The sequence below is a fragment of the Crocuta crocuta genome, unplaced genomic scaffold (genome assembly GCF_008692635.1).
Source record: "Crocuta crocuta isolate KB4526 unplaced genomic scaffold, BGI_CrCroc_1.0 scaffold162, whole genome shotgun sequence".
Classification (NCBI taxonomy): Eukaryota; Metazoa; Chordata; class Mammalia; order Carnivora; family Hyaenidae; genus Crocuta; species Crocuta crocuta.
The window spans coordinates 6525708-6548680 of NW_027529433.1; the positions used below are offsets into that span (position 1 = coordinate 6525708).

Below are 22973 nucleotides of genomic sequence, written 5' to 3' on the forward strand. Positions count from 1 at the left end.
GCTGTCAGCAGAGAGCCCGATGTGGGGCTCGAACCCATGGACCGCGAGATCATGACCTGAGCCAAAGTCGGACAGTTAACCGACTGAGCCACCCAGGCGCCCCTGTGCCACATAGTCTTGATCACTGCTGTTTTGTAGTAAGTCTTGAAATTAGGAGTTGTAAGTCCTCCTAGATTTGAATTAATTTAATTAATTAGTTGTCCTTTTTTTGAGATGGTTTGGCTATTCTGGGTTCTTGGAAATTCCATATGAATTTTAGAATTGCTATGTCAATTTCTATAGGGAAGTCAGCTGGATTTTTTGTTGTTGAATCTGTAGAATAGATTTTAGAATATTTCCATCTTAACAATAGGGTCTTCCACTCCATGAACATGGAATGTCTTTCCATTTATTTAGGTCTTCTTTCATTATTTTCAGCAATTATTTTTAGTTCTTAGAGTGTAAGTTTTACACTTTTTTTTAACTTATTCCTAAGTATTTTATTCTTTTTGGTGAAATTATATGACTAGAATTGTTTTCTTAATATCATTTTTAGATTGTTCATAGCTAATGTACAGAAATAAAATTAATTTTACTATATGAATCTTATATCCTGGAATCTTGCTATTTTGGATTGAATTGTGTCCCCTCCCCTCTAAAAAGAAAGACATATTTTAAAAAGATATATTGAAGGCCTTTAAGACCTCAAAATGTGATCTTCTTTAGAAACAGGGTTATTGCAGATGTAATGAGTTCTTCATACTGAAGAAGGGTAGGCTCTTAATCCCTTGTAACAATTAGTGTCATTACAAAAAAAGGAGAGAGAGAAACAGGACAAAGATGGCCATGTGACGACGAAGGTAGAGATTGACATGACGAATTTATAAACCAAGAAATACCAAGGACTGCCAACAAACATAAGAAGCTGGCAGAAGCAAGGAAGGATCCTTGCTACTCAGAGTCTCAGAGGGACTGTCAACGCCTTGATTTTGGATTTTTGGCCTCCATAACTGTGAGGAAATATATTTCTATTGTTTTAAGCCACCCATATTGTGGTACTATGTTACAGCAGCTCTTAAAAACTAAGATACTTGCTAAATTTGCTTATAATTTTAATAGTTTTTTAGTGAAATACTTAAGACTTTCTATATACAAGATCATATCATCTGCAAATAGTTTTACTTCTTTCCAATCTGGATGCCGTTTATCTCTTTTTCTAATTTAATCACCTTAGTTAGAAGCTCCAGCATAAATTTCTATAATTTAATAACTGTAAAAAGGTAATGTTGGGTTTGTTATACTTGTAATACCTTTAACCACATCACAACAATGTAGGGAAAGATATAGAGTCTTGTGACAGTAACATTTCTGTCTCATTGGAATTACATTAGCATAAACATGAAGTTAATTCTAGGACAAATTACCAAAACTGACTCAAGAGGCAACAAATAGGTCTTAAAAAAATAAAAGGCATTAAATTAGTAATCAGAGGCACCTGGGTGGCTCAGTTGGCTAAGTGTCCAGCTCTTGGTTTCTACTCAGGTCATGATCTCATTGTTAGTGGGATTGAGTGCCATGCTGACAGCACAGAGCCTTCTTGGGATTCTCTCTCTCCCTCTCTTCCTCTGCCCTTCCCCTGATCATGTACTCTCTCTTTTGAAATAAATAAACTTAAAAAAAAATAAAATAAAATAGTAATAAATAAAAACACCCACAAAGAAAATCCCGGGCTCAGATGCCTTCATTAGTGAATTCTATTAAATATTTAAAGAAGAGTTTGGGGGCGCCTGGGTGGCTCAGTCGGTTAAGCGTCCTACTTCGGCTCAGGTCATGATCTCACAGTCCTTGAGTTCAAGCCCCACGTCGGGCTCTGTGCTGACAGCTAGCTCAGAGCCTGGAGCGTGCTTCAGATTCTGTGCCTCCCTCTCTCTCTGACCCTCCCCTGCTCATGCTGTCTCTTTCTCTCAGAAATAAATAAAAACATTAAAAATTTTTAAAAAATAAAGAAGAGTTTTGTTTCATTTTTGAAAAGATTTTGTTTTATAAAAATTGTGTTGTGAGCTTGAGTTACCATCTGATATCATTTTCCTAGCCCAACACAGTTTCACTCCAGGTACATCTTTTGTGCTATTGTTGGCAAATATTTTATATTTCTATGAGTTACAGGCCCAACATTATCTTTTATATATATAGTTTTATACAATGGTTTTCTAAACCAGTTTGCAGATAAAAGGAGAAGATGCATTCATTTATACCATCTTTTATAATGGTATAATGTTCTTTTTTCCCCTGAGGACTCAAATTACTGAGTGAGGTCACTTGCTTTCAGCCTGAACAATTTCCTTTAGTATTTCTGGTAAAGCACACCTGTTGTCAATAAATTCTCTCTGTGTTTTTGTTTATCCAGGGCTATTATTATTTTGCTTTCATTCCTGAAAGATAGCTTTGCTGGATATAAGATTTTTGGTTAACAGGGTTTTCTACTTCCTTTCTGCTCTTTGAATATGTTATTACACTGTCTCTGGCCTCTACTGTTTCTGATGTAAAGTCAGATGTATATAGATCATGTTTTATTATCAAGTCTTTTGATTGGACTGTTCAATTCATAAATATTTAATGCCACTGATACAGTTGAATTTACATCTTCCATTTTACTTTTTGTTTTCTGTGTATCATGTCTCTGCCCCCATTCCACTTTCACTGTTTTCTTTTTTATTAACTTAATATATTCTAATATTGCATTTAAATTTCTTTAGTGATTTCTCTCTACATTTAAAATCATTTCCTTAGTGACTTCTCCCTTACAAGTGGTGAGTCATTTTATCTTGCTGCTTTCAAGATTTTTTCAAATGTTTGGAAATCATGTAACTGAGAAAGCATTCATTTCCAAAATACATAGGGAACTCCAACAACTCAGTAGCAAAAACAAAAACAAAAACAAGGAAAGCTGATTTTTTAAAAATGCACAAGAGACCTGAATAGACATATATTTAACCAAAAAGACATATAAATGGCTATAGTACACAAAATGGTGTTCAACCTCACAAATTATGAGGGCACTGCAAATCAAAACCACAGTGAGATATTATATCACATCTGTTAGGATGGCTATTAACAAAAAAACAAAAGATAATAAATGTTGATAAGGATGTAGAGAAAAAGGAAGCCTTGTACACTGTTAGTGAGAATGCAGCTCGTACAGCCATTATATAAAACATAATGGAAGCTCTTCAAAAATCCAACAATATAACCACATATGATCTATGAATCTTACTTCTTCTTCTTTTTTCCAGGTTGTAATTTAAATTCTAGTTATTTAACATATAGTGTAATATTAATTTCAGGAGTAGAATTTAGTGATTCATCACTTACATACAACATCCAGTGCTCATCACAACAGGTGCCCTCCTCAATGCCCATCACCCATTTAGCCCATGCCCCTGCCTAACTCCTTTCCAGCACCCCAGTTTTTTCTCTATAATTCAGAGTGTCTTTTATGGTTTGCTTCCCTCTATCTCTCTGTTTTCCCTTTCCCCTATGTTCATCTATTTTGTTTTTTAAATTCCATATGTGAGTGAAGTCATGTGGTATTTTTCATTCTCTGACTTACTTTGCTTAGCATAATATACTCTAGCTCCATCCACATCATTGCAAATGGCAAAATGCCATTCTTTTCTTATAGCTGAGCAATATTCAGCTATAGCATATACATATTGTATATCTATACCACCTCTTCTTTATCCATTCATCAGTTGATGGACATTTGAGCTCTTTCCATAATTTGGCTATTGTAGATAATGCTGCTATCAACATCGGGGGGTGTGTGCCCCTTCAAATTAGTGTTTTTGTATCCTTTGAGTAAACACAGGAATTCTCTTTCTTAGCATATACCCCAAAGAACTGAAATCAGTATTTCTAAGAGATATCTGCACCCCGATGTTCACTGCAGCACTATTTACAATGGCAAAGCTATAGGATAATCTAAATGTCCATTGACAGATGAATGGATGTTTAAAGTATGGCATACACACATACAATGAAGTTTTATTCAGCCTTAAAAAAAGATAATCATGCCACTTGCTACAACATGGATGAACTTAAAAGACATTGGGCTAAATCAGACACAAAAAATCAAATACTATCTGATCCTACTATTTCACAAACCTAAAACTGTCAGAGAATAGAACGGTGAGAATCAGAGAGTAGAACAGTGGATACTAGCAGCTGTGGAGAAGGAAACAGAGGTGTCAATCAAAGGGCACATAATTTCAGTTACACAAGATGAGTAAGTCCTAGAGCTCTACTGCAAAGCATGGTGTATACAGTTAACAATATTATAATGCATACTTAAAAGTTTGTTAAGGCAGAGGTAGACAATGACAGGGGATGTATTTATTAGTACTGTTCTAGTACTAGGGGGCTTGGTATAGAGGATGAGAGGCTCTGGAAAAGTGACAATCACAGTTAAAATCTACAAGATAAAGATACTGTGTATTTTCTCTTCTCTTTCTAGATTAGTTTACTGAAGCTCAGAGAAACTTGCCCAAAGTCACACTATTCCCAAATGACAGATCTAGGATTTAAGACCTAGAAGCCTGGAAACCTGTGGCCATCCTGTGCTTCTTTGCTTCTTTCCTGCAGATCTTAATGGGAATATAGAAGTAGACATTTCAAGCCACAGGCCGGAAGTCATCAGAAAACGCCTGATGCTGACTGTATGAAATCATTCCAGCCCTGTTTTCTCAAAGCACTAGCCATTTCTTCCTTTGAATCTTCCTGTTACAGCTGTCACAATTAGGTGCACTCATCTGTCATGTGTCTGTCTCCCTCTCTGGCCTGTAAGCACCCAAGTGCGGGAGCCTTGTATTTACAACTCCAGGATCCAGTCTGGGACCTGGGCAGAGAAGTCACTAACTGTTTTCTGGATGACTGCCTAAAGAAAGGCAGTATGATCACAACACATACACAGACTCCAAAGCCTCAAGGGCTAAGTCTTGGATAGACCCTGCAGTGAGTAGAGAGAATGCATGAGTACCAGGAAAGCTGAGAGACTCAGGAGGAACCAAAGGCAGACGCATTTTCAGGGAGGAGGGGGTGATTAACATTTTATTAGGTTCAGCCTCCAGACCCCATTCACATGATGTGAGGACGCTTAGGCAAAAAGGCTATGCCTGGGAACTCCTTTCAGGATCCAAACAGTGCTGGGGTTTCTACCGAACAGTGAACAGCTCAGGATGCTCAAGGGTCAGAGGAAGCGTCTCCTCACACTGGGAAGAACCTGGCAATCCCTTGGAGTTCCTCATCTCCCCTGGCTTCATAGTGGTCCACCCAGGATGCATTTCCACATCAGAGCTGTAAGAATTGATTTCACCCTGAGGAGGCAAAATTGCATCTCTGGGGGAGCAACGCATCCCTGTGTGACTCTGAGAAAATATGATCAGGGGATCCTATATATCATGTGAGGTACAGGAGGAGTCTTCAGGAGACACCATCACACTACTAATGTGCTGGGGAAGGAGGCAGGGGACAGGAGGCTTCTTTACTGACTGAGCAGAATCCCAGGGGCCAGAGTGGTAGCATATGGTCATAGAGGACCCTCTGATGGAGTCGGCTCACATCAAGGGAATGAATGGTCAACTGCAAGCTGTCTTTTCCCTGGGGAGTTATGCCATTTATCATTCCTAGTGACTACTTAAATGTGACCATTTCGACAAAGTTTACTTTATTGTTAAATCCAGAAGTACCAGTAACTGACACGGTTTTTAATTTGGAAAAATAAATAAGATGAGATAGCAGCAGCCAACCCACTTCGCTCTGGGTTTGCCAGTTTATCTCCTGTATATATTTTAGATGTGAGTATTGGCACATAATGACGCAGAAGGACTAGATAATGGCTACAGATGTGGAATTTTCTCTTGCAGGAGAGGATTAGTAATTTTTCAGCTGCTCCAATCTATGGTATAATGATGTTACTGGAAGTATTATCCAAAACAAATATACCACAGTATCTTGTAACCAATTTTTAAATACTGATTTGTTTTCCTTCCCTTTAAAAAATATACATTAAAACTCAATTTAGTAGTTAATCTGACATTTACCTTTCCACTCTCTGGAACAGATCTCTCATTGCCGGAGGCACTGTCATTTCCTCTGCCACGCACCCCACCCCCCAAAGCACTCTCAGGTATCCCCACGTCTTCCCTCCCGAAAACTTGCTGCTCTGGGACTCCAGGCAGCTGAGACCTTCCCTACTCTTCACCATTTATTTATGACTTTTCTCCTCCCATCTCTAAGCATTCACTGAAGATCTGTCATTAAACCCCCTTTCTTCCTCAGGCTCTCTCCTTCAGCACCGCATCCTCTCTGCAGCCTTTGCATCTCTACTCAAAGATCTCTCCAAAGTCCATCTCTGGGGCTCGAGTCCCTGTCAAGTGTCAGGACAAATGCCTTCCTGGGCAGTTTCTCCTGAGCAGTCTGGTTGGCACCTCAAACTCAACAAAAACTCACTGGGCACCACTTACCAGTCTCTGTGCTCCATGCTAAGGGTAGTCTGTGAATAAGACACCCCATTCTTGCACTTACAATAACTAAATTCATCTTCTCTCCTATACAAGGCTCCCCCCACCTTCCCACCAATCCCAGAAACCCCATTTATATTTTACACACTCCCCCACCCAACACAACACCAGAGCATGAAGCTTCAGCGTCTATGGTATGTTCCTCTCCTGTGCTCCCATAACTCGTGAGTTATGAGGATCTAGGAATTCACTGGAAAACACCCTCTCCTCTAACAGTCCATCCGCATCAACACATCAGGCCCTCGCCATCTCCTGGCTGGACCACTCTATGTAAATGAATCTTAACTGATCCTGCGGACTCCTCTCAGACCCATTCCAGACACAGCAGTCTCCCAAAGGAGACTTCCCATCCCATCCCTTCTCTGCTCACAACTCCACCGATCCCCACCGGCACCAGAATAAACTCATTTAGTTTCCATGGACAGGCAGGTCCCCACCCGCCTTTCCAAGTGCTCTCTTCTATGTGTGTTCCACTCCAAAAATGCTGAACCACAGTCTACTCACAACACTCAATCCATGGCTTTCCTGCCTCATGCCCTTGCTAAGTCTGTCTGCTCTCCCAGAAACTTTCTCCTTTCTGCACTCTCGTCTCTGCAAGTCCTAATTCTACCTGCATTGGAAAGCCTAGTCAAATACTACAGTCTCCTGAAACATTTTTTTAAACCAGGCTTCTCACAAACATAATTAATCTTCTGTCCTCTGGTCCCCATACTATTTTAACAGAAATGTCTTGTGCACAGAGTTTTGTCTGTTTGACCTCTGTATTCATCACCAAACAGTGCAAGTACCTTGCACCAACTCTGTAAGACTCTGAGGAATGAATGGATGGAGGATCCCCTGCTGGTGACCTTCTGTGTGAGAACTGCTGAATTATGAAAGGGAACATTCTACCAAGTGGTCTCTGATCTATTAGTTAGAAAACTAAGTAGGGGCACCTGGGTGGCTCAGTAAGTTAAGCAACTGACTATTGGTTTTGGCTCAGGTTGTGATCCCACAATTCATGGGTTCAAGCCCCACATCGGGCTCTGAGCAGACAGTGCAGAGCCTTCTTGGGAGTCTCTCTTTCTTCTTCTCTCTCTCTGTCCCTCCCCTGCTTTTATTCTCTTTCTCTCTTTCTCTCAAAATAAATAAAGTTAAAAAAAATAAGACAAGTAAACAAACAGACATAGAACACCGAGAAGCCAACCACTTCTCACAGGTATAATCTGCCTCTGTTTGGGTGTGTGTGTTCACAGCTGAATGGATTGGCACCTCAGGACTTTGCTTCATTCCCGTGAGCAGTGTGGTTAACTTTTACCAGTTTCCAATCAGTTCTTTTGACACATTACTTTTACTTTTAATATTTCTGATTTAACTAGATTCTTCAGAGAAGACTAAGCCACACTCAGAAAAGTCATTTAATTTCATATTACATAGGAGGGGAAAAAAGCCTGAAGGATTCATATTATAATTTTATCACCGTGTCTCTGGCACTGAGAAACTATTTCCACAAAGCAGAGTCACTCTGCTGCTTGCACATCTGGGGACTATCCTGGGATGCGTGGCTGTAAATGTGGTTAGAGACTGTGATGCCCCCCGCTGTGCAGGAGAAAGACCAGCGTAAAGAAGTCAATACCATTTCAGCAGACAAAACAACACATACACATCCCTCAGCTGTCAATAAGAGATTTCCTTTTTGAAAAGAAAACCTTTCCTCAAAACTGGCACATAACGCCTCCTTGTAATAAATGTTGCTGTACATTGGTGAATAAGGAAAACACTTCTACTTACACGATCACATGCCCCATTGTTTAAAATTATAACATTACGTATAACTTTCATTATCACAATTGTTGGGGATACTGCTGCTTCTTGGCTGGAGAGGGGAGACTAAGAGAGTGCTACTCACAGTGGGGTTCATAACCACCAGCTTCAGCCTCACCTGGGATCCCAGCTCATTTTTGCATGAAGAATCTCGGGCCCAACCCAGGTCAGCTGTATCAAAGCCTGCATCTTTAAGTGCTGTTTGCACATGGTATCTGAGAAGCAGTGGCCGAGAGATCACCATGTTTCTGAAACTTCCCTCTCAACAAGAATCATTTGGAATGCTTATAAAACATATATACAGTTCTCAGACCCATCCCCTAGCACTAATTCATGAGGTCTGAGATGAGTTATGATTGTCATTAAGTGAGATAGTGAAATTAACAACTGATTGGAGGCCTGACTTACAGAAGGCAAAGAACAAACTCTAATCCCTTCACCCCCTGCTATTATCACCACTATCAGGAGGGTTGCCAGATTTAGCAAATAAAAACATATGATGCCCAGTTGAATTTGAATTTCAAATAGACAAATAATATTTGAAGTGTATCCCAAATGTTGTTTGACATATACTTGTATTAAATTATAATTTTCCTGTTATTTATCTGAAATTCAAATTTACCTGGGCACCCTGCATTGTATCTGGCAACTCTATAGCCTGATTTTGGACTATCTAGGGGAAGGAAGTGAGTGGCCAAAAAAAAAAAAAATGGGAAAAAAAAAAGATCTGGCCCAGGTTATGGAGAGCTTTGAATACCATACTCAGGAGTTTAACACAATCTGTATACTAACCAGCAGACATTTTGATCAGGGATATGAATTCTTCACCCACTTCCCCCAGGAATAATCTGAAAAGCAATGGGAAGAGTCTTCCTGTGTTAAGAGTCTCCATCCCAAAGACCCTTTAGGGAGGAAATCCAGAGATGAAGGGGTCATAGTCATGGCCAAGGACCACATCACAAAGAATAGGGAAGTTAAAATTTCAAAACCTTAAGTTTATTTTGTATTAACTCTCAACTCTTCAAGCATTTATTTAAAACCTGCACTGACTCATAAAACATAATTTAAGCCAGCGACTTGACTTTTCACCAGAACAACTTGTACACAGCTGAGCCCTAGCTTAACTTACAGAGAGCTATCTGCAGTTGGGGGATAAAAGAGATATAGTAATACACCAAAAGCCAATCTTCCAATATCCTTCTAGTGCCCACTTTGCTAGAACCTTGAACTTGGTTTCTGGACATCCCATCTATCTGCTACAAAGCCCGCACTTATAAAGTCAAGCAATTACTCAGCAACTCTCAGTTCCTTCTCATAGTCTATTTACTCGCATTTAGCAGATAATTCTTAACAATCTTAGTTATCTAGTTTCCTAACCCATGGCACAGAAGCGTCAGCAGATAAGTTATAGACAGTTAAGTGGCAACAGTGACAGGATGGTAGAAAGGGGTGAAGAAAAACCAACGTATGACATAAAGAATAAAAATAGATACCCTGAACCATCAGGACGCATTTAAATTATATAAGATAAATTTATAAATAATATAAAACCCTTCTGATTTTCATTTAAGAACTAGGCTTAAACAAGAAGAGCTTTGACTCTTGAGAAGGTAAACCTTATTTACCTAAAAGAAATACCTCACTTCTCAAACAAGTTACCTAGTGAAGTCACACATTTTAATCTAATGATTACCTTGACTCCAGGTTTACTAAAAAATTGCCTACAGAATATTCTAGGTTATACTATTTGCTCCCCTCTGATTTTCAAGTAGTATAACTTGGTCCATTCCCAAATCCCTCCCTTCACTCTCAAATATTCCCCAAGAAGCTCAACAAGAGTTCAGCAGTCTAGAATATTCTTTTTTTTTTTTTAATGTTTTTATTTATTTTTGAGAGGGAGACAGACAGAGTGTGAGTGAAAGAGGGGCAAAGAGAGAACAGGAGACCAGAATCTAAAGAAGGCTCCAGGCTCTGAGCTGTCAGCACAGAGCCAAAGTTGGGGCTCGAACCCATGAACTGTGAGATGATGACCTGATCCAAAGTCAGACACTTAACCTACTGAGCCACCAAGTCACCTCTAGAATATTCTTACATGAGAGGACATTATGGCAAACTGCATGACCAGAATTAGTCTGGATTCCTGGATTCCTCAGGAAGAAAGGTACCTACAGGGATAGCTGCTATTGACAAAGAGTGGGGACCCCATCGGGATCCCAATTCCTGTGAAAGTGCAGGAAGCAGAGCAGGAAACGGAAGTGCGTTAATACATCTCTATCTGTCCATGACTCACTGCCAGCCCGACATCTCCCCAGACACAGGGGACAGTGAACTCTAGCCACCTGTGCTACAAGCGCCCAACCACCTCCAAATTGGCTTCCTTCTAATTGTTTTCTTTTCCCTTTGAATTGTGTTAAACTTCTAGAACATAAAATTTGCCACTTTAACTATTGTAAGGCGTATAATTCAGTGCCATTAACTACATTCACAATGTTGTGCAGCCTTCACGGCCCTCTATTTCCAAAGGTTTTCATCGTTCCAAACAGACACTCTAACATTTGAGCAGTGGGTCCTCATTCCCTCTCCCTCCCAGCCCCTGGTAATTCTAACCTACTCTCTGTCTGGGTGAATTTGCCTATTCTAGATAACTCATAACGTGTAATCATACAACCATCTGTCCTTCTGTGTCTGCCTTAGTTCACTAAGCATAATGTTTCCAAGACTCATCCATGTCATAGCCTCTGACAAGGCTTTATCTTCTTTCTTTAAAACATTTCTCTTCCAGTTTACCTTCTGTTTCTTTCCTCTTGCTTGATTTTACATTTTGTTTCTTATTATTTAATTCCATCCTCCGTTCCAACTTTGAACATCACTAACCACTAACCAGCTTCCTCCTGTCCATCCGTTTCCTTCCTTAACTTGACAAGGTTGGAGATGCTGACTCCACGTCAAGGTGGCATCTTCCTGACACTTCCCTCATTAGTCAGGGATCATGGTCTCTGAGGACCTTGCTTTCCACATTGCTGGAACACACTGTGTTTTCGTGTTCCAGCTGAATCCGTAAGGGAAAGGATGTGTGTGTGTTGGGGGGGGGGGGGGGGGGGNTACAGAAGTATAGAAACATATAATAATACGAAGTTCAAACATAAGGTCACAGAGGTAAATAGGATTCTGGATTCTGGAGGTAAAAGCATTACTCCCCAAACTTCCCCCAAATATGCCCAGCCCCTGCCTTCCCCTCCTGACTGTGGTAGCACCTGTGGGTAGATTTGAATTTTACTTAAGTCGTTGGGAAGGGTAAAGAGACTCCTCCATCCTAAAACCTTACCTGGGGGCAAAAACTTGGCCTCTTGCCACAGGTGCCCTCCTTTCTGGTAGGCACACTGTCAATATTACCTGGGTCTCTCTACCTGGCAGTCTCTGCAGAAAAGGGCACACACATTTCATTCTCACTTTGGTTCACGCAAATCCCTCTAAAGGACTAAGACATTCTTGGTAATGGCTTTACTTAACACAACTTTTTCTCTGCTCTTTGAACATCATGAATCCCTACATTTAAATACCAAAAGACTTCAAGAACGGGACCTATTTTGTGTATTGATCTTTGGTAAACCAAACACTACAAAACCGTTCCCAAAATGTTTGTTTCTCTGCAGAACAACAGCAATCTTGTTCTCTTTTCTAGAAGAAAGCTGTGCTCTGGAACTTACTTGAAAGCACCTTATTAATATCCTGTATTAAGTAGAGCCATGCCGAAGTTTCTCAGCTTCCTTTCCTGACTTCACAGAGGGCAGAGTGAATGTTAAGCAGCCCCTTTAAAACTTCCCATCTAAGAGCTTGTTCCTATGCTATGCCCCTAACCAGAACTCTTCTCCCAGGCACAAACCAAGGGTGCTGGGCAGATGCAAGCTATATCCTGGCAACTCTGAGGCAATCTGCCCTACATAAGTGCCAAGTGGTGTGGCTTCATCCTGGTCTCCGTGAGCTTTTCCTTGGGTGTCCAGAAAGAAGACACTCTTCCTCCCCTCCCACCTCAACTTGCTGTGATGTTGCTTGGCTGACCTGATGGTGCAGAGGGATGCTGACCACTCCCTCCATCAAGCCCCAGGCTGGCCACAGTGCAGACTGGTATGTCTTATGCTTGGTTGAGAACTCCCTTTTCAGTGACATAACTAGCAGAGTCCTTTGTCCTAAAGCACGACCTTTTCTTTTCTTTTCTTTTCTTTTAATATGGCAACTATATTGATGTCAGTTATTAAGGAAAATGGTCCCAAGTTACTAGCACCTTTTCATCACCAGCTAGGTGCCTTTGTGCAGTTTGCAACCTGCATAACTGTACATAGCAACCCTACAATGTCATTTGGTTAAGGGTAGGATTTTCAGCAGTTTCTCGGCTTTCAGCTTCTCTGTTTCCAGGCTTTGTCTTAAAGTGAAAAAATAAACTTAATGGCAGAAATAAACAATATTCCAATATTTAAGAATATTTACTCTTTCTAACATGTATAGGAAGACTGCGTTTTTAATGTAGTAAAATACACATGACCAAATTGATCATCTTTAGCATTAAGAGATAAAAGAGATAAGAGAGATGTGGGGGCGCCTGGGTGGCTTAGTCGGTGGAAAGCGTCGGACTTTCGCTTAGGTCATGATCTCGTGGTTCGTGAGTTCGAGCCCCGCGTCGGGCTCTGTGCTGACTGCCAGCTCGGAGCCTGGAGCCTATTTCAGAGTCTGTGTCTCCCTCTCTCTCTGACCCTCCCCTGCTCACGCTGTCTCTCTCTCTCTGAGAGTCTCTAGAGAGTATTAAAAAAAAGAGAGAGAGAGAGATGTGAAAATAATTTAAATATCATTATACTCTATTTTTAAGCGAATTCCTTACATTAAAATTTTTTAATTGGAAAAACTCATTGTGTCCTCATCATTTTATATTTCACTAGAGATCCCAATTTTGAAATCGAAGGTAAGAACGATACCCAAGGACCTTTTTTACTTTTTCTCTCACAATCTTAAAAAGGCCAATAAGAAATTTCTAAGTGTAAGGTAAGAATGTCAGTTTGCAAATATGTGGGTTGGGAATACTTACTTCAGTAATTTATCAGAATAACTCTTCAAAATGAATGCAGTTAAACCGTTTCCTATTCCCTGAAGCATTCTGCAGGAACCTCAGCTCCTGTGCAAGCTCTTGTTATGTGAGAATAGTGAGAGGTTAGATTTCCCATGAAAAGGGGTGACTGGGTCTTCATGTTTGGAATTCAAACCTACAAAGCCCAAATTATTTGAATTTGGGTTGATGCAGTTGTTAGATGATTAAAATCTCAGACTGCCTTATTTAAACCAACACGCAATTAACAAAGCCTCTACTCTGGCAACAGATCAGCAAGTTCTACAGTGACTTCAGGGAGAGTCCGGGATTGAATCAGAACATGTAGTGTAGTGTAATGTAACGTAGTGTAACGTAACGTAACGTAACGTAACGTAACGTAACGTAACGTAAATATGTACCACCGTTGGAATCAGACTTCTCATCTAGGAGTGTTCTAGGATGCAGGGATATAGGGTTTCAGGATTCAAGGATCAGCCTTTAGGTTCAAAGCTATATTGTGGGGAAACCCCCAGTGAGGCTCCAGATGACAGAAAGGCATTTATTATCACACTCTCAAAGTCTCAGAACGCTGTTTCTTGGCAAGTTTCTGGAATGTGGCATGGGGTTTCTGTTCACTCCTATCCCGTGAAAATGAATCACAGACTCCATGGATGGAGGAATCGTTTCAGGCTACCTAGGCCAAATCCACTAAGATGTTGGAATGAATGACTAGAGGAAATAAGACCCAGGAATATAATGGCAACAAATTATTGAGTCTTCTTTTCCAATTTGGCAATAATGAATCCAAATAAGATTTTGCTAGTGTTGGTGGACAGGATGTTCTCTAGAAGCCAATAACTTTTTAATTCCAATTAGAATCACTGTGACAGCTGAGAGCCTAAACAGAAGCAGAGGGCACAGACACAGAAACACACACACACACACACACACACACACACACACACACACACTGGAGATTAAACCTCCCTTCAAAATACCAAGGCAGATGTCAATGACAAAGGGACGGGGCAGGGTACATAGCTGCTGATCCTGAAATCTGCAGCCTACACTTTTAGGGTACAAAGCCCCTCATCTTAAAATTTAGAACACATTTACAGAAGTAGAAAAAAACACTTTTAAAATTCATATGAAGCCACAAAAGATCCTTAATAGCCAAGATCTCCTCAGAAAGAAGAACAAAGCAGGAGGTATCACACTCCCTGACTTCAAGATATACTATGCAGCTAGAGTCATCAAAACAGACAGCATTGGCATAAAAACACAAATAGAACAATGGAACAGAAGCAAGAGCCCAGAAGTAAACTCAAGCATATTCACTTAACTAATATTTGACAAGAGAGCCAAGAATACTCAGTGGAAGAAAGATAGTCTCTTTAATAAACAGTGCTGGGATAATGGGATATTTACATGAAAAAGAATGAAACTGGACCCATATCTTAAACCACTCACAGAAATGAACTCAAAATGTATTAAAGACTTAATCTATTAAGTTAACGATCCAGCAAATCTACTGGGATTATATCTGAAGGAAATAAAAACTCCAGCTCAAAAAGACACCAGTACCACCATGTTCATAGCAGCATTATTTGCAATAACCAAGAGATGGAAACAACCTAAATGTCTATTGACAGGTGAATGGATAAAGAAGTTATGGTGTACATGCAAGTACACACACACAAGAATATTTTTGCCATTATAAAAAAAACAAGGAAACTCTACCACTTGCAAAAACATGGATGGACCTTGAAGGCATTATGTTCAGTGAATTAAGTCAGATAGAGAAAGACAAACACTGTAACTCTATGATCTCACTTATATGTGGAACAACAATAAGAACAACAAACACCCAAAAATATTTTTAAAAAATCATAGAAAAGAGAGATCAGATTTATGGTTATCCGAGGCAGAGGGTGGGGAGGAGGGGTAAATGGAGGAAGACAGTCAAAAGGTATAAGCCTCCCAGTTATAAGTAAGTACTAGTGTATGGACAACAGGATGACTGTAGCTAACACTCGTGTATGAGATACAGTTGACCCTGAACAACAAAGGTTTGAACTACATGGGTCCACTTATACATGGATTTTTAAAAATATAAATATAGTATAAGTGTATTTTTTCTTTGTTATGATTACCTTTTTTCTGTTACTTTATTATAAGACTATAGTATACAATGCATGCAACATACAAACTATGTGTTAACAAGATTGTTCATGTTATGAGAAGACTTCCTATCAAGAGCAGGCTCTTAGTAGTAAAGTTTTGGGGGAGTGAAGTGCAGAGGGTCAGCGCCTCTAACCCCTAAGTTGTTCAAAAGTCAAGTACTTTGGAAAGTTGCGAAGAGAGTTCTTAATCCTAAGAGTTCTCATGATAAGGAAACATTTTTCTTCCGTTTTGTCTTTCTTTTCTTTGTATTGTATTTATGAGAAGAGAGACATTAGCTGATCCTAGTATGGTAATCATTTCACAATATATATAAATCAAACCATCATTCTGTACACCTTAAAATTATACAGTTATGCATGTCAGTTATTTCTCAATCAAATTAAGAAAAATATACAGACTATACCCAGATGTCAAATGATCAAAACTTGTAATAAAGCTAAGACTGCATCATTTTGTTATCACCTCGGATATACTGGTCTAGCTGGCAGCACTGGGAACAGGTAATACACACACTGAATGAAATGACAGGTTCGATGCACAGTGAGCCAGTTACTGTACTCTGCCTGCAGTCTAGTGGCAATGAGCAGTCAGTAGCACCAAAGAAAAAGAGCTCTCAGAAACTTGAAGCTTGTTTTGTTTTGTTTTTTTAAACACACCTACAGATAAAGGAGCTAAAAATCCCAAAAGAAGATGCCTTCTTTTGTTAATACCTAAAACAATAAGGGAGCACACGGAGGGATGAAGAAAGAGAAATTAGGGATAGTTCAGTTCATATCTATCCAACCCAGCCTTCAAGGAAACCACCATTTCTTTAAGCAGCAAACAAAGTGTGTGTGTGTATGTGTGTGTGTGTGTGTGTGTGTAGAGAAAGAGAGAGAACTCTTGTATGTTCTAAGAAATTCTACCACCTTAGTAAAAACTATAGAAAGAACAGTTAGGAGACATGCTTAATGTCTACCAGCGATTTTGTTTTATTTACTATCGTATCTCTAGAGTCTAAAACCACGCCTGTCTCATAGTTAGTGCTCAATAAATTTTTGTTGAATAAGCATCATAATTGTCAAGAGAAGATAGACGAATTCCAAATACTCTGACTTGATACAGTCGATAGGCAAGTATTGAATGGTTTCCAAACTGAAATGTCCCCAAAGTGAAAAAAATGTCAAGTAAAATTCCATTCATATGTACAGATATATTCTTAATGCTTTGATGCTCACAGTCTACCTCTGCTTCTGTCCAATATGCCAACTGACTAGCTACTACCGTAGAGGTTCTAAAGGAAAACTAGTATGTACTACCACAGGATAATACTAGTGCTGGCTACTTCCACCAGTCCTGGTGCTGGGCCTGGGTCTTACATGTTCCAAAACTGGATGTGTCAGCCCACCCTGAACAGATCCATCTCTCAGAAGGTGATAGGGTCTGCCTGAATCACTAAGACACTGGCAGCTGGAAATACCATGAGATACCATGATTTCCCTTGATAAGAGGAACCGATCCTTATTCGCAGTCTCCCTTACAGGGCCTTGGGCTCCACACATAAAAGCTACTGCATAAATAGTCCTTTATCAAACACAGAACCTATTATAACACCAGAGAGGCAGCTGAAGTCACTGATATTCCAAATAAGATGTTTAAAAATTTGTGTTGGGGCACCTGGGTGGCTCAGTCAGGTTTAAGCATCTGACTTTGGCTCAGATCATGATCTCACAGTCTGTAGATTCAAGTCCTGTGTTGGCTCTTGTGGACTGCTCAGAGCCTGGAGCTTGCTTTGGATTCTGTGTGTCTCTCTCTCAAAAAAAACAAAAAAACAAACAAAAACAAACATTAAAAAAATTCTGTGTTGTTCTTTAGCTACTGAACTCTTTATTCACCTAGTTTTGCTTGCTGTTTGACCATCTTAATGGTCTTTTGAACAGCCAGTAACTTCTTAAATGCCTGAACTGAGAGGCCCTTTGGAACCTTTTCTGCAAAACCCTGCAGCACTAGGGCTCTTGGGTGGCTCAGTCGGTTAAGCCTCCGACTCTTGATTTTGGCTCAGGTCTTCATCTCACGGAGATCATGGAGTCCCTCGGCATGCTCTGCCGTACTGACAGCATGAAGCCTGCTTGGGATTCTCTGTCTCCTTCTCTGTTCCTCCCCTGTTCTTGTGCATGCACATGTGTGTGCTCTCTCTCTCTCTCTCCATCTTTCAAAAATAAACTGAAAAAAAGAAAAAAGGACTGCAGCACCTGAGAGTACACATCTTTTCCCAGCAACATCCAGGCCTCCCCCCTTTCCTGGCTGCTCCCCTTCCTCAGTCCTCCTCACTCCTTCCTCACAGCCCCATAAATAGCATTCTGCAGGGAGACGCCATTGCTCTGGTTAAGCTCACCGGCAGTGTCATCTTAAATGAGATTGCTCACAAGCCAATGGTGCTTCAGTCCAAATGGACAGTAGCTCACTGGGCTTCTGGGACACTCCCAAGGATCTCAAAGTGCGAAGTCTAAAACAAAAACTCCATCCTTCTTTCTCAGGTTCAAACCTGTACTCTGCATTACTTAATTTGGTGAATCACCTTCGTTTCATCAAATGTCCACTTGTTTCACCACCTGAATTCATTGAGGACCAATCCTTGTTGACTCTACCTCTGGAACAGCTCTCAAATCTTTGCCTTTTCCCCATTGCCTTGGTCAGGTCCCGACACCTTATGTGGTCTCTCAGCCTCAAGTCTCTTTATTTATACTTCTCTTCGAGCTGTTGATATGTCCTTCTTTGTGCTGGTAACCTGCAGACATTTGTGCTTTCTCCATACTGGGCTATAACTTCTTTGGAAACACAAACCTTATCCTTATTTTTCCTATTATTCCCAGTGGTAACACTGTGCTTTGTACATAATAAGTGCTCAATAAATAGACTTTGGCAATAGAGCATGGATTATCTTAAATGAGACTGTACCTTATTCCCCCAAAGAGCAGCTCATTAGATAATTAAATATTTACTCATTTTCCCAGCTCAGTTAACAATGTTATGTATACACACAGGCCATACACACAGACACCTATACACACAATAACTGCCTTTAAGTCAATCTTCTATCAAACACCAAGAAAGGATCTATGTTCCAAATAATTGAGACATAAATTAGTTCATGTTTTTTGTTCCTGGTCTTCCTTGAGAAAATGACACAATGCTCAGTGCCAAATAGGAAATTATTTTGCAAACCTATACCCCCCAAATACCACCAAACATAGGTCATGCATCTTTCTTGTATTTTGATCCCATTGCTGTGACTTAGTGTGGTAATTGTATTACAAAGCTATTATTCGATGAAATGAAAATGGCAAAACAATTTAAGTGCTCCTCTAAAAAAACTCCATTAGGATGCAGTTATAAGTGAAATTACAACGGCAAAATCATTGAAATGCAAGTCTGGAAGGTACAGTTATGAAACCATTAAAACGCTTCTGTTAGGGCCTCACAGTGTCGAGTGAAACCACACACTCCTGGGGACACAGTTTTAATTCACTAAAGCAGTCAGCATTTATGGAAAGATGAAAATATCAGCGCTCCAACTGTTTCACAGCATTATCCAAACTCCTGAAGGCCACCGAGGGGTGTGTGCCATCACCAGGGCTTAAAGGTGTATGGAATAAACTGATAAGAGAACCAAAGTATTACTGTGTTTCCATTCAGCACCAAGAAGACAAAGGCACAAGAGAAAGCTTGGTTTAGAGTTTTCTGAAATAGTTCCAATATAAAAGCTAGGATCATAATGTGAAACAGTTTTTATCCTACAATGATATATGTGTGCAGATGTATTTCTAAGTATCTATCTTCTTAAAATCTCTGCCAATGTACTCCTCTTGCAACATCTCGATAAATATTTTGATGCCCAGGCTTACAGTAAATAGAGCTGCTCACCAAAAGAAAAACAAAACAAAACAAAGACAAAATTTAGTGCTGGATACACACCAGACACTAAAATGATCAATTTGACAAACGACCGAGGACCCTCCTCAGAATTACGTTCTGCATTTGGATGGCTGAACACGGAGATGAGTCTACCAGCAAAAACATGCAAAAAGATGCCCCCCACCCCCCCATCTCGCAGTTTGCTTCTGAGGGTCTGTCTCTATTAGTTAAGCAATTAAAAAAATAGGTGCTAGGACGTGGTCATATAAAGAAACAAGTGTTCAAGAAATAAGATGTAAGTCCTTTTCTCATGATTTTCTCTCTCGCACTGTCACAGAGCAGGTTAGAAAATGGTATTTGATTTTTTTCACACAGAAAACTTCTTAGCATCAATGATTATAACATTACTCAGTAAAATTACTAGGTTTCCACAAAAATTGCACACTTTTGTTTATTAAACTTTAGTTTTAAATAATCTCTTGGAAATAAAGATACCAAGTACTCTTACTCTCACAGACTCTGAGATGCATAAAGATTTCATATGCAATAAACGTGGTCTCTGGGGTATGCTGAGCAAAACAGCTTTGAAAGTCCTCATGCCTTAAAATACCAAATGTTTGAAGTGGACTAAGTCGTTGGGGCTATGTTGCTGCATGCATGTTTCTTGGCCTTGTTATTTTCCCTTCCCACAGGGAAGGGTTCCTTTGTAACCATATGAACCTTAAGTGCATAGTAACTTTAAAACAAATGCCAAATCTGCTATCTAGATATTTGACAGAGAGATCATATTATTTTATAAATATAATTTGGATATTAATATGACTTGAAATATATTTTTTAATTTTAAGTTTATTTATTTTAATATAGAGTGCGCACGGACGAGCACAAGTCGGAGAGGGGGTCAGAGACAGAAAGGGCAGAGAGAATCCCAAGCAGGCATCACACCATCAGTGCAAAGCCTGATGTGGGGCTTGAACTCATGAACTATGAGACCATGACCTGAGCTGAGATCAAGAGTTAGACACTTAACTGACTGAGCCACCAAAATCTGAAATAGGTTTTTAAAGCATATGAGGAAGCTCTTCCAGTTTAGGCACTAAGGTACAAACTTTGAAAAAGACACAAAAAGTCATCCACAGAAAATTCTATGAATAAGACTTATGGAAAAAAGGCTTACAAGCAAAAATGCGCATAGATTATAGAAAAAAAACCTAGCAGGGTCCCAAAAATATTTAAATCCTAGTATTATACATAACATTTGAAATTCAGAATTTTAAATTACATTTGTCAGAGTTTTGTAGAATTACAAATAGATATTTCAAAAAATATATATTTCAAATCTATAGAAATCTATATTTCAAAAAGTACCAAACAAGTTTTCATCTAATTTATTAACTTCCACGGGCATATCTTTGGAAGTTTAATAAAGGAGAAACCAACACAACATTTATAATAACATAAGTTAAAATATATTGCTCTAACTTAGTTTGAAACACATAAACACAGAAGTTGGATTGATGGATGGATAGATGATAAAGAAAATATGGTAAATGTTAACTATAGGATCTATCTAGGTGGTGGATATACACAGGCATTATGGTACAACATTTTTGATTCTTTTGTATGTTTAAAATTGTTCATAATAAAGTAGTGGGGGAAAAGCAGTGCTCTAGATGAAAAGTATGTATTCTACTTGTTAATACACATTAACAAATCTGTCTCACCAGCACAATGCACTCACCTAGCCATCCGGATCCTGAATTTGGAATGCACAGGTCTGTCTCAGCACTGGGCAACACGAAGCCAACCACAAACACCTCCACACCGTCTGCCATAAGGGCCATGCCCAGGACAAAGAACAGGGCCCACTGGAAACGGCCATGACCACACTCTTGGATTATCAGCTCATACTGCTGGGCTAGTTCTTCCTCATCAGCTTTCCTCTCTGATTCCAGCTCCTGTCGGTCCTTGTGCACATCGCCCTTGGGCTGCCCCACTGACACAATGCTGTCCTTCCCTTGGTTCATACTGGGGATGCCCTGATACTCCCCTTCATAGATTTCATCCTCTTCATCGTGGCCCTCAGTAGCTTCACTAGAGCCTTCATCATCATTGGCCTCCCCGCCATAGGTCTCTCCAGGTGGGTAATAGTCATCATCCTCTTCTTCGTCTTGGAATCGACTATAAGACCTTTGGGTGTATTCATCCTGGGCCCGGTCCACCGCCTGGTTCACCTTCTTTACTGTTTGCTTCTTCACCTCTCGGGCAATGTCCTTGGCACCCTTCATCAGTGAAGTCCTATCCTTGTAAGAGTCTTCCATCTTATCTCAACTGATGGCCAACGCGAAGAGGAGAATTTTTCAGAATCTGATCAGTGGTTCAGCCCTGACAGCATCATCCACTTTTGGTTCAAAACAGAACTGCAAAAGAAGAAAAAACACACGAGCCACTTATTATTCCTTTCTTGCCTTTTTCACTATCTCTTCCTTGGTCTCTCTTCACCGTCTCCTCAGACTACAACATAGAATTAGAATTAGCTTTTCCTTTCTTTGATCTCATTGTCTGGATGCATACCAGATGCTGGCTCTCTGCCAGGTGTGATCAGCACTTGGAGTATTTACAGGTTTATTATTATTATTATTATTATTATTATTTGGTGTTTAAGGAATTCTGTCCCCTGGGAACTCTGCAGAGAATGCACAGACATTCCCCTGAGAATAAAACAGGACATCTGGAACCTCTAAAAGTACATCTAGAGGGTGATGGGCATGGAGGAGGGCACTTGGTGGGATGAGCACTGGGTGTTATATGGAAATCAACTTGACAATAAACTATGAAAGGAAAAAACAAACAAACAAAAGTACATCTAACACATGCAGAAAATGTTAAAGAGATATGCCCTGATTGAGAAAAACAGAATTGCTCAAAGATGTATACACACACTGCAAAGTCAAAACCAGAATGTGAGAAGAATCCTGCCTGAACTTATTTCCTAATATTAAAGAAAAAGCAGGCAATCAGCCCCATATGCAATGCTATTGAGTCATATATATATATTCGTAAAATGCCTTTCCCACCTCCTTTCATTGTATTTCCTTCCAATAAATAACAAAGACTCACAAGGTGCCCCAAACTGCAATTGAGTATTTGCCCTAGTACAATGGTCACGTCGGTAGGAAATGAGTCGAGTTCATCAACTGATTTCACAGATGTCTCTGATAAACACTGGATTAGAACATTTGGCTTATCTAGTTGGGGGCTGTCCTTTCAGAACTCACCCTCAGGCCAGCAGGGACAGGTAAGCCACATGCAATGTCCCTTCACAACCCCACCCTGTAAGTACTCCAGGCTTCATCTCTGGACACACACACCTCTTGTCCTACTGTTGCTCAGGTTAACTGCTGACCTGGATACATGTCATGGGTCTCCCATGACCCACCATTTGGATTTTTTCTCAC

At 40.0% G+C, this 22973-nt stretch overlaps 1 protein-coding gene across 1 annotated transcript in view; it reads right to left on the bottom strand.

Annotated features, from left to right (window-relative positions):
* The window catches only part of SV2C (synaptic vesicle glycoprotein 2C), a 205195-nt gene that overhangs the window by 130666 nt on the left and 51556 nt on the right, over nucleotides 1-22973 (bottom strand). Inside the window, exon 2 of the mRNA XM_077759913.1 lies at nucleotides 21257-21935. Within this exon, the coding sequence (XP_077616039.1) occupies nucleotides 21257-21836 (580 nt within the window). The 5' untranslated portion in view covers nucleotides 21837-21935. The remainder of the gene's footprint in view (nucleotides 1-21256; nucleotides 21936-22973) is intronic.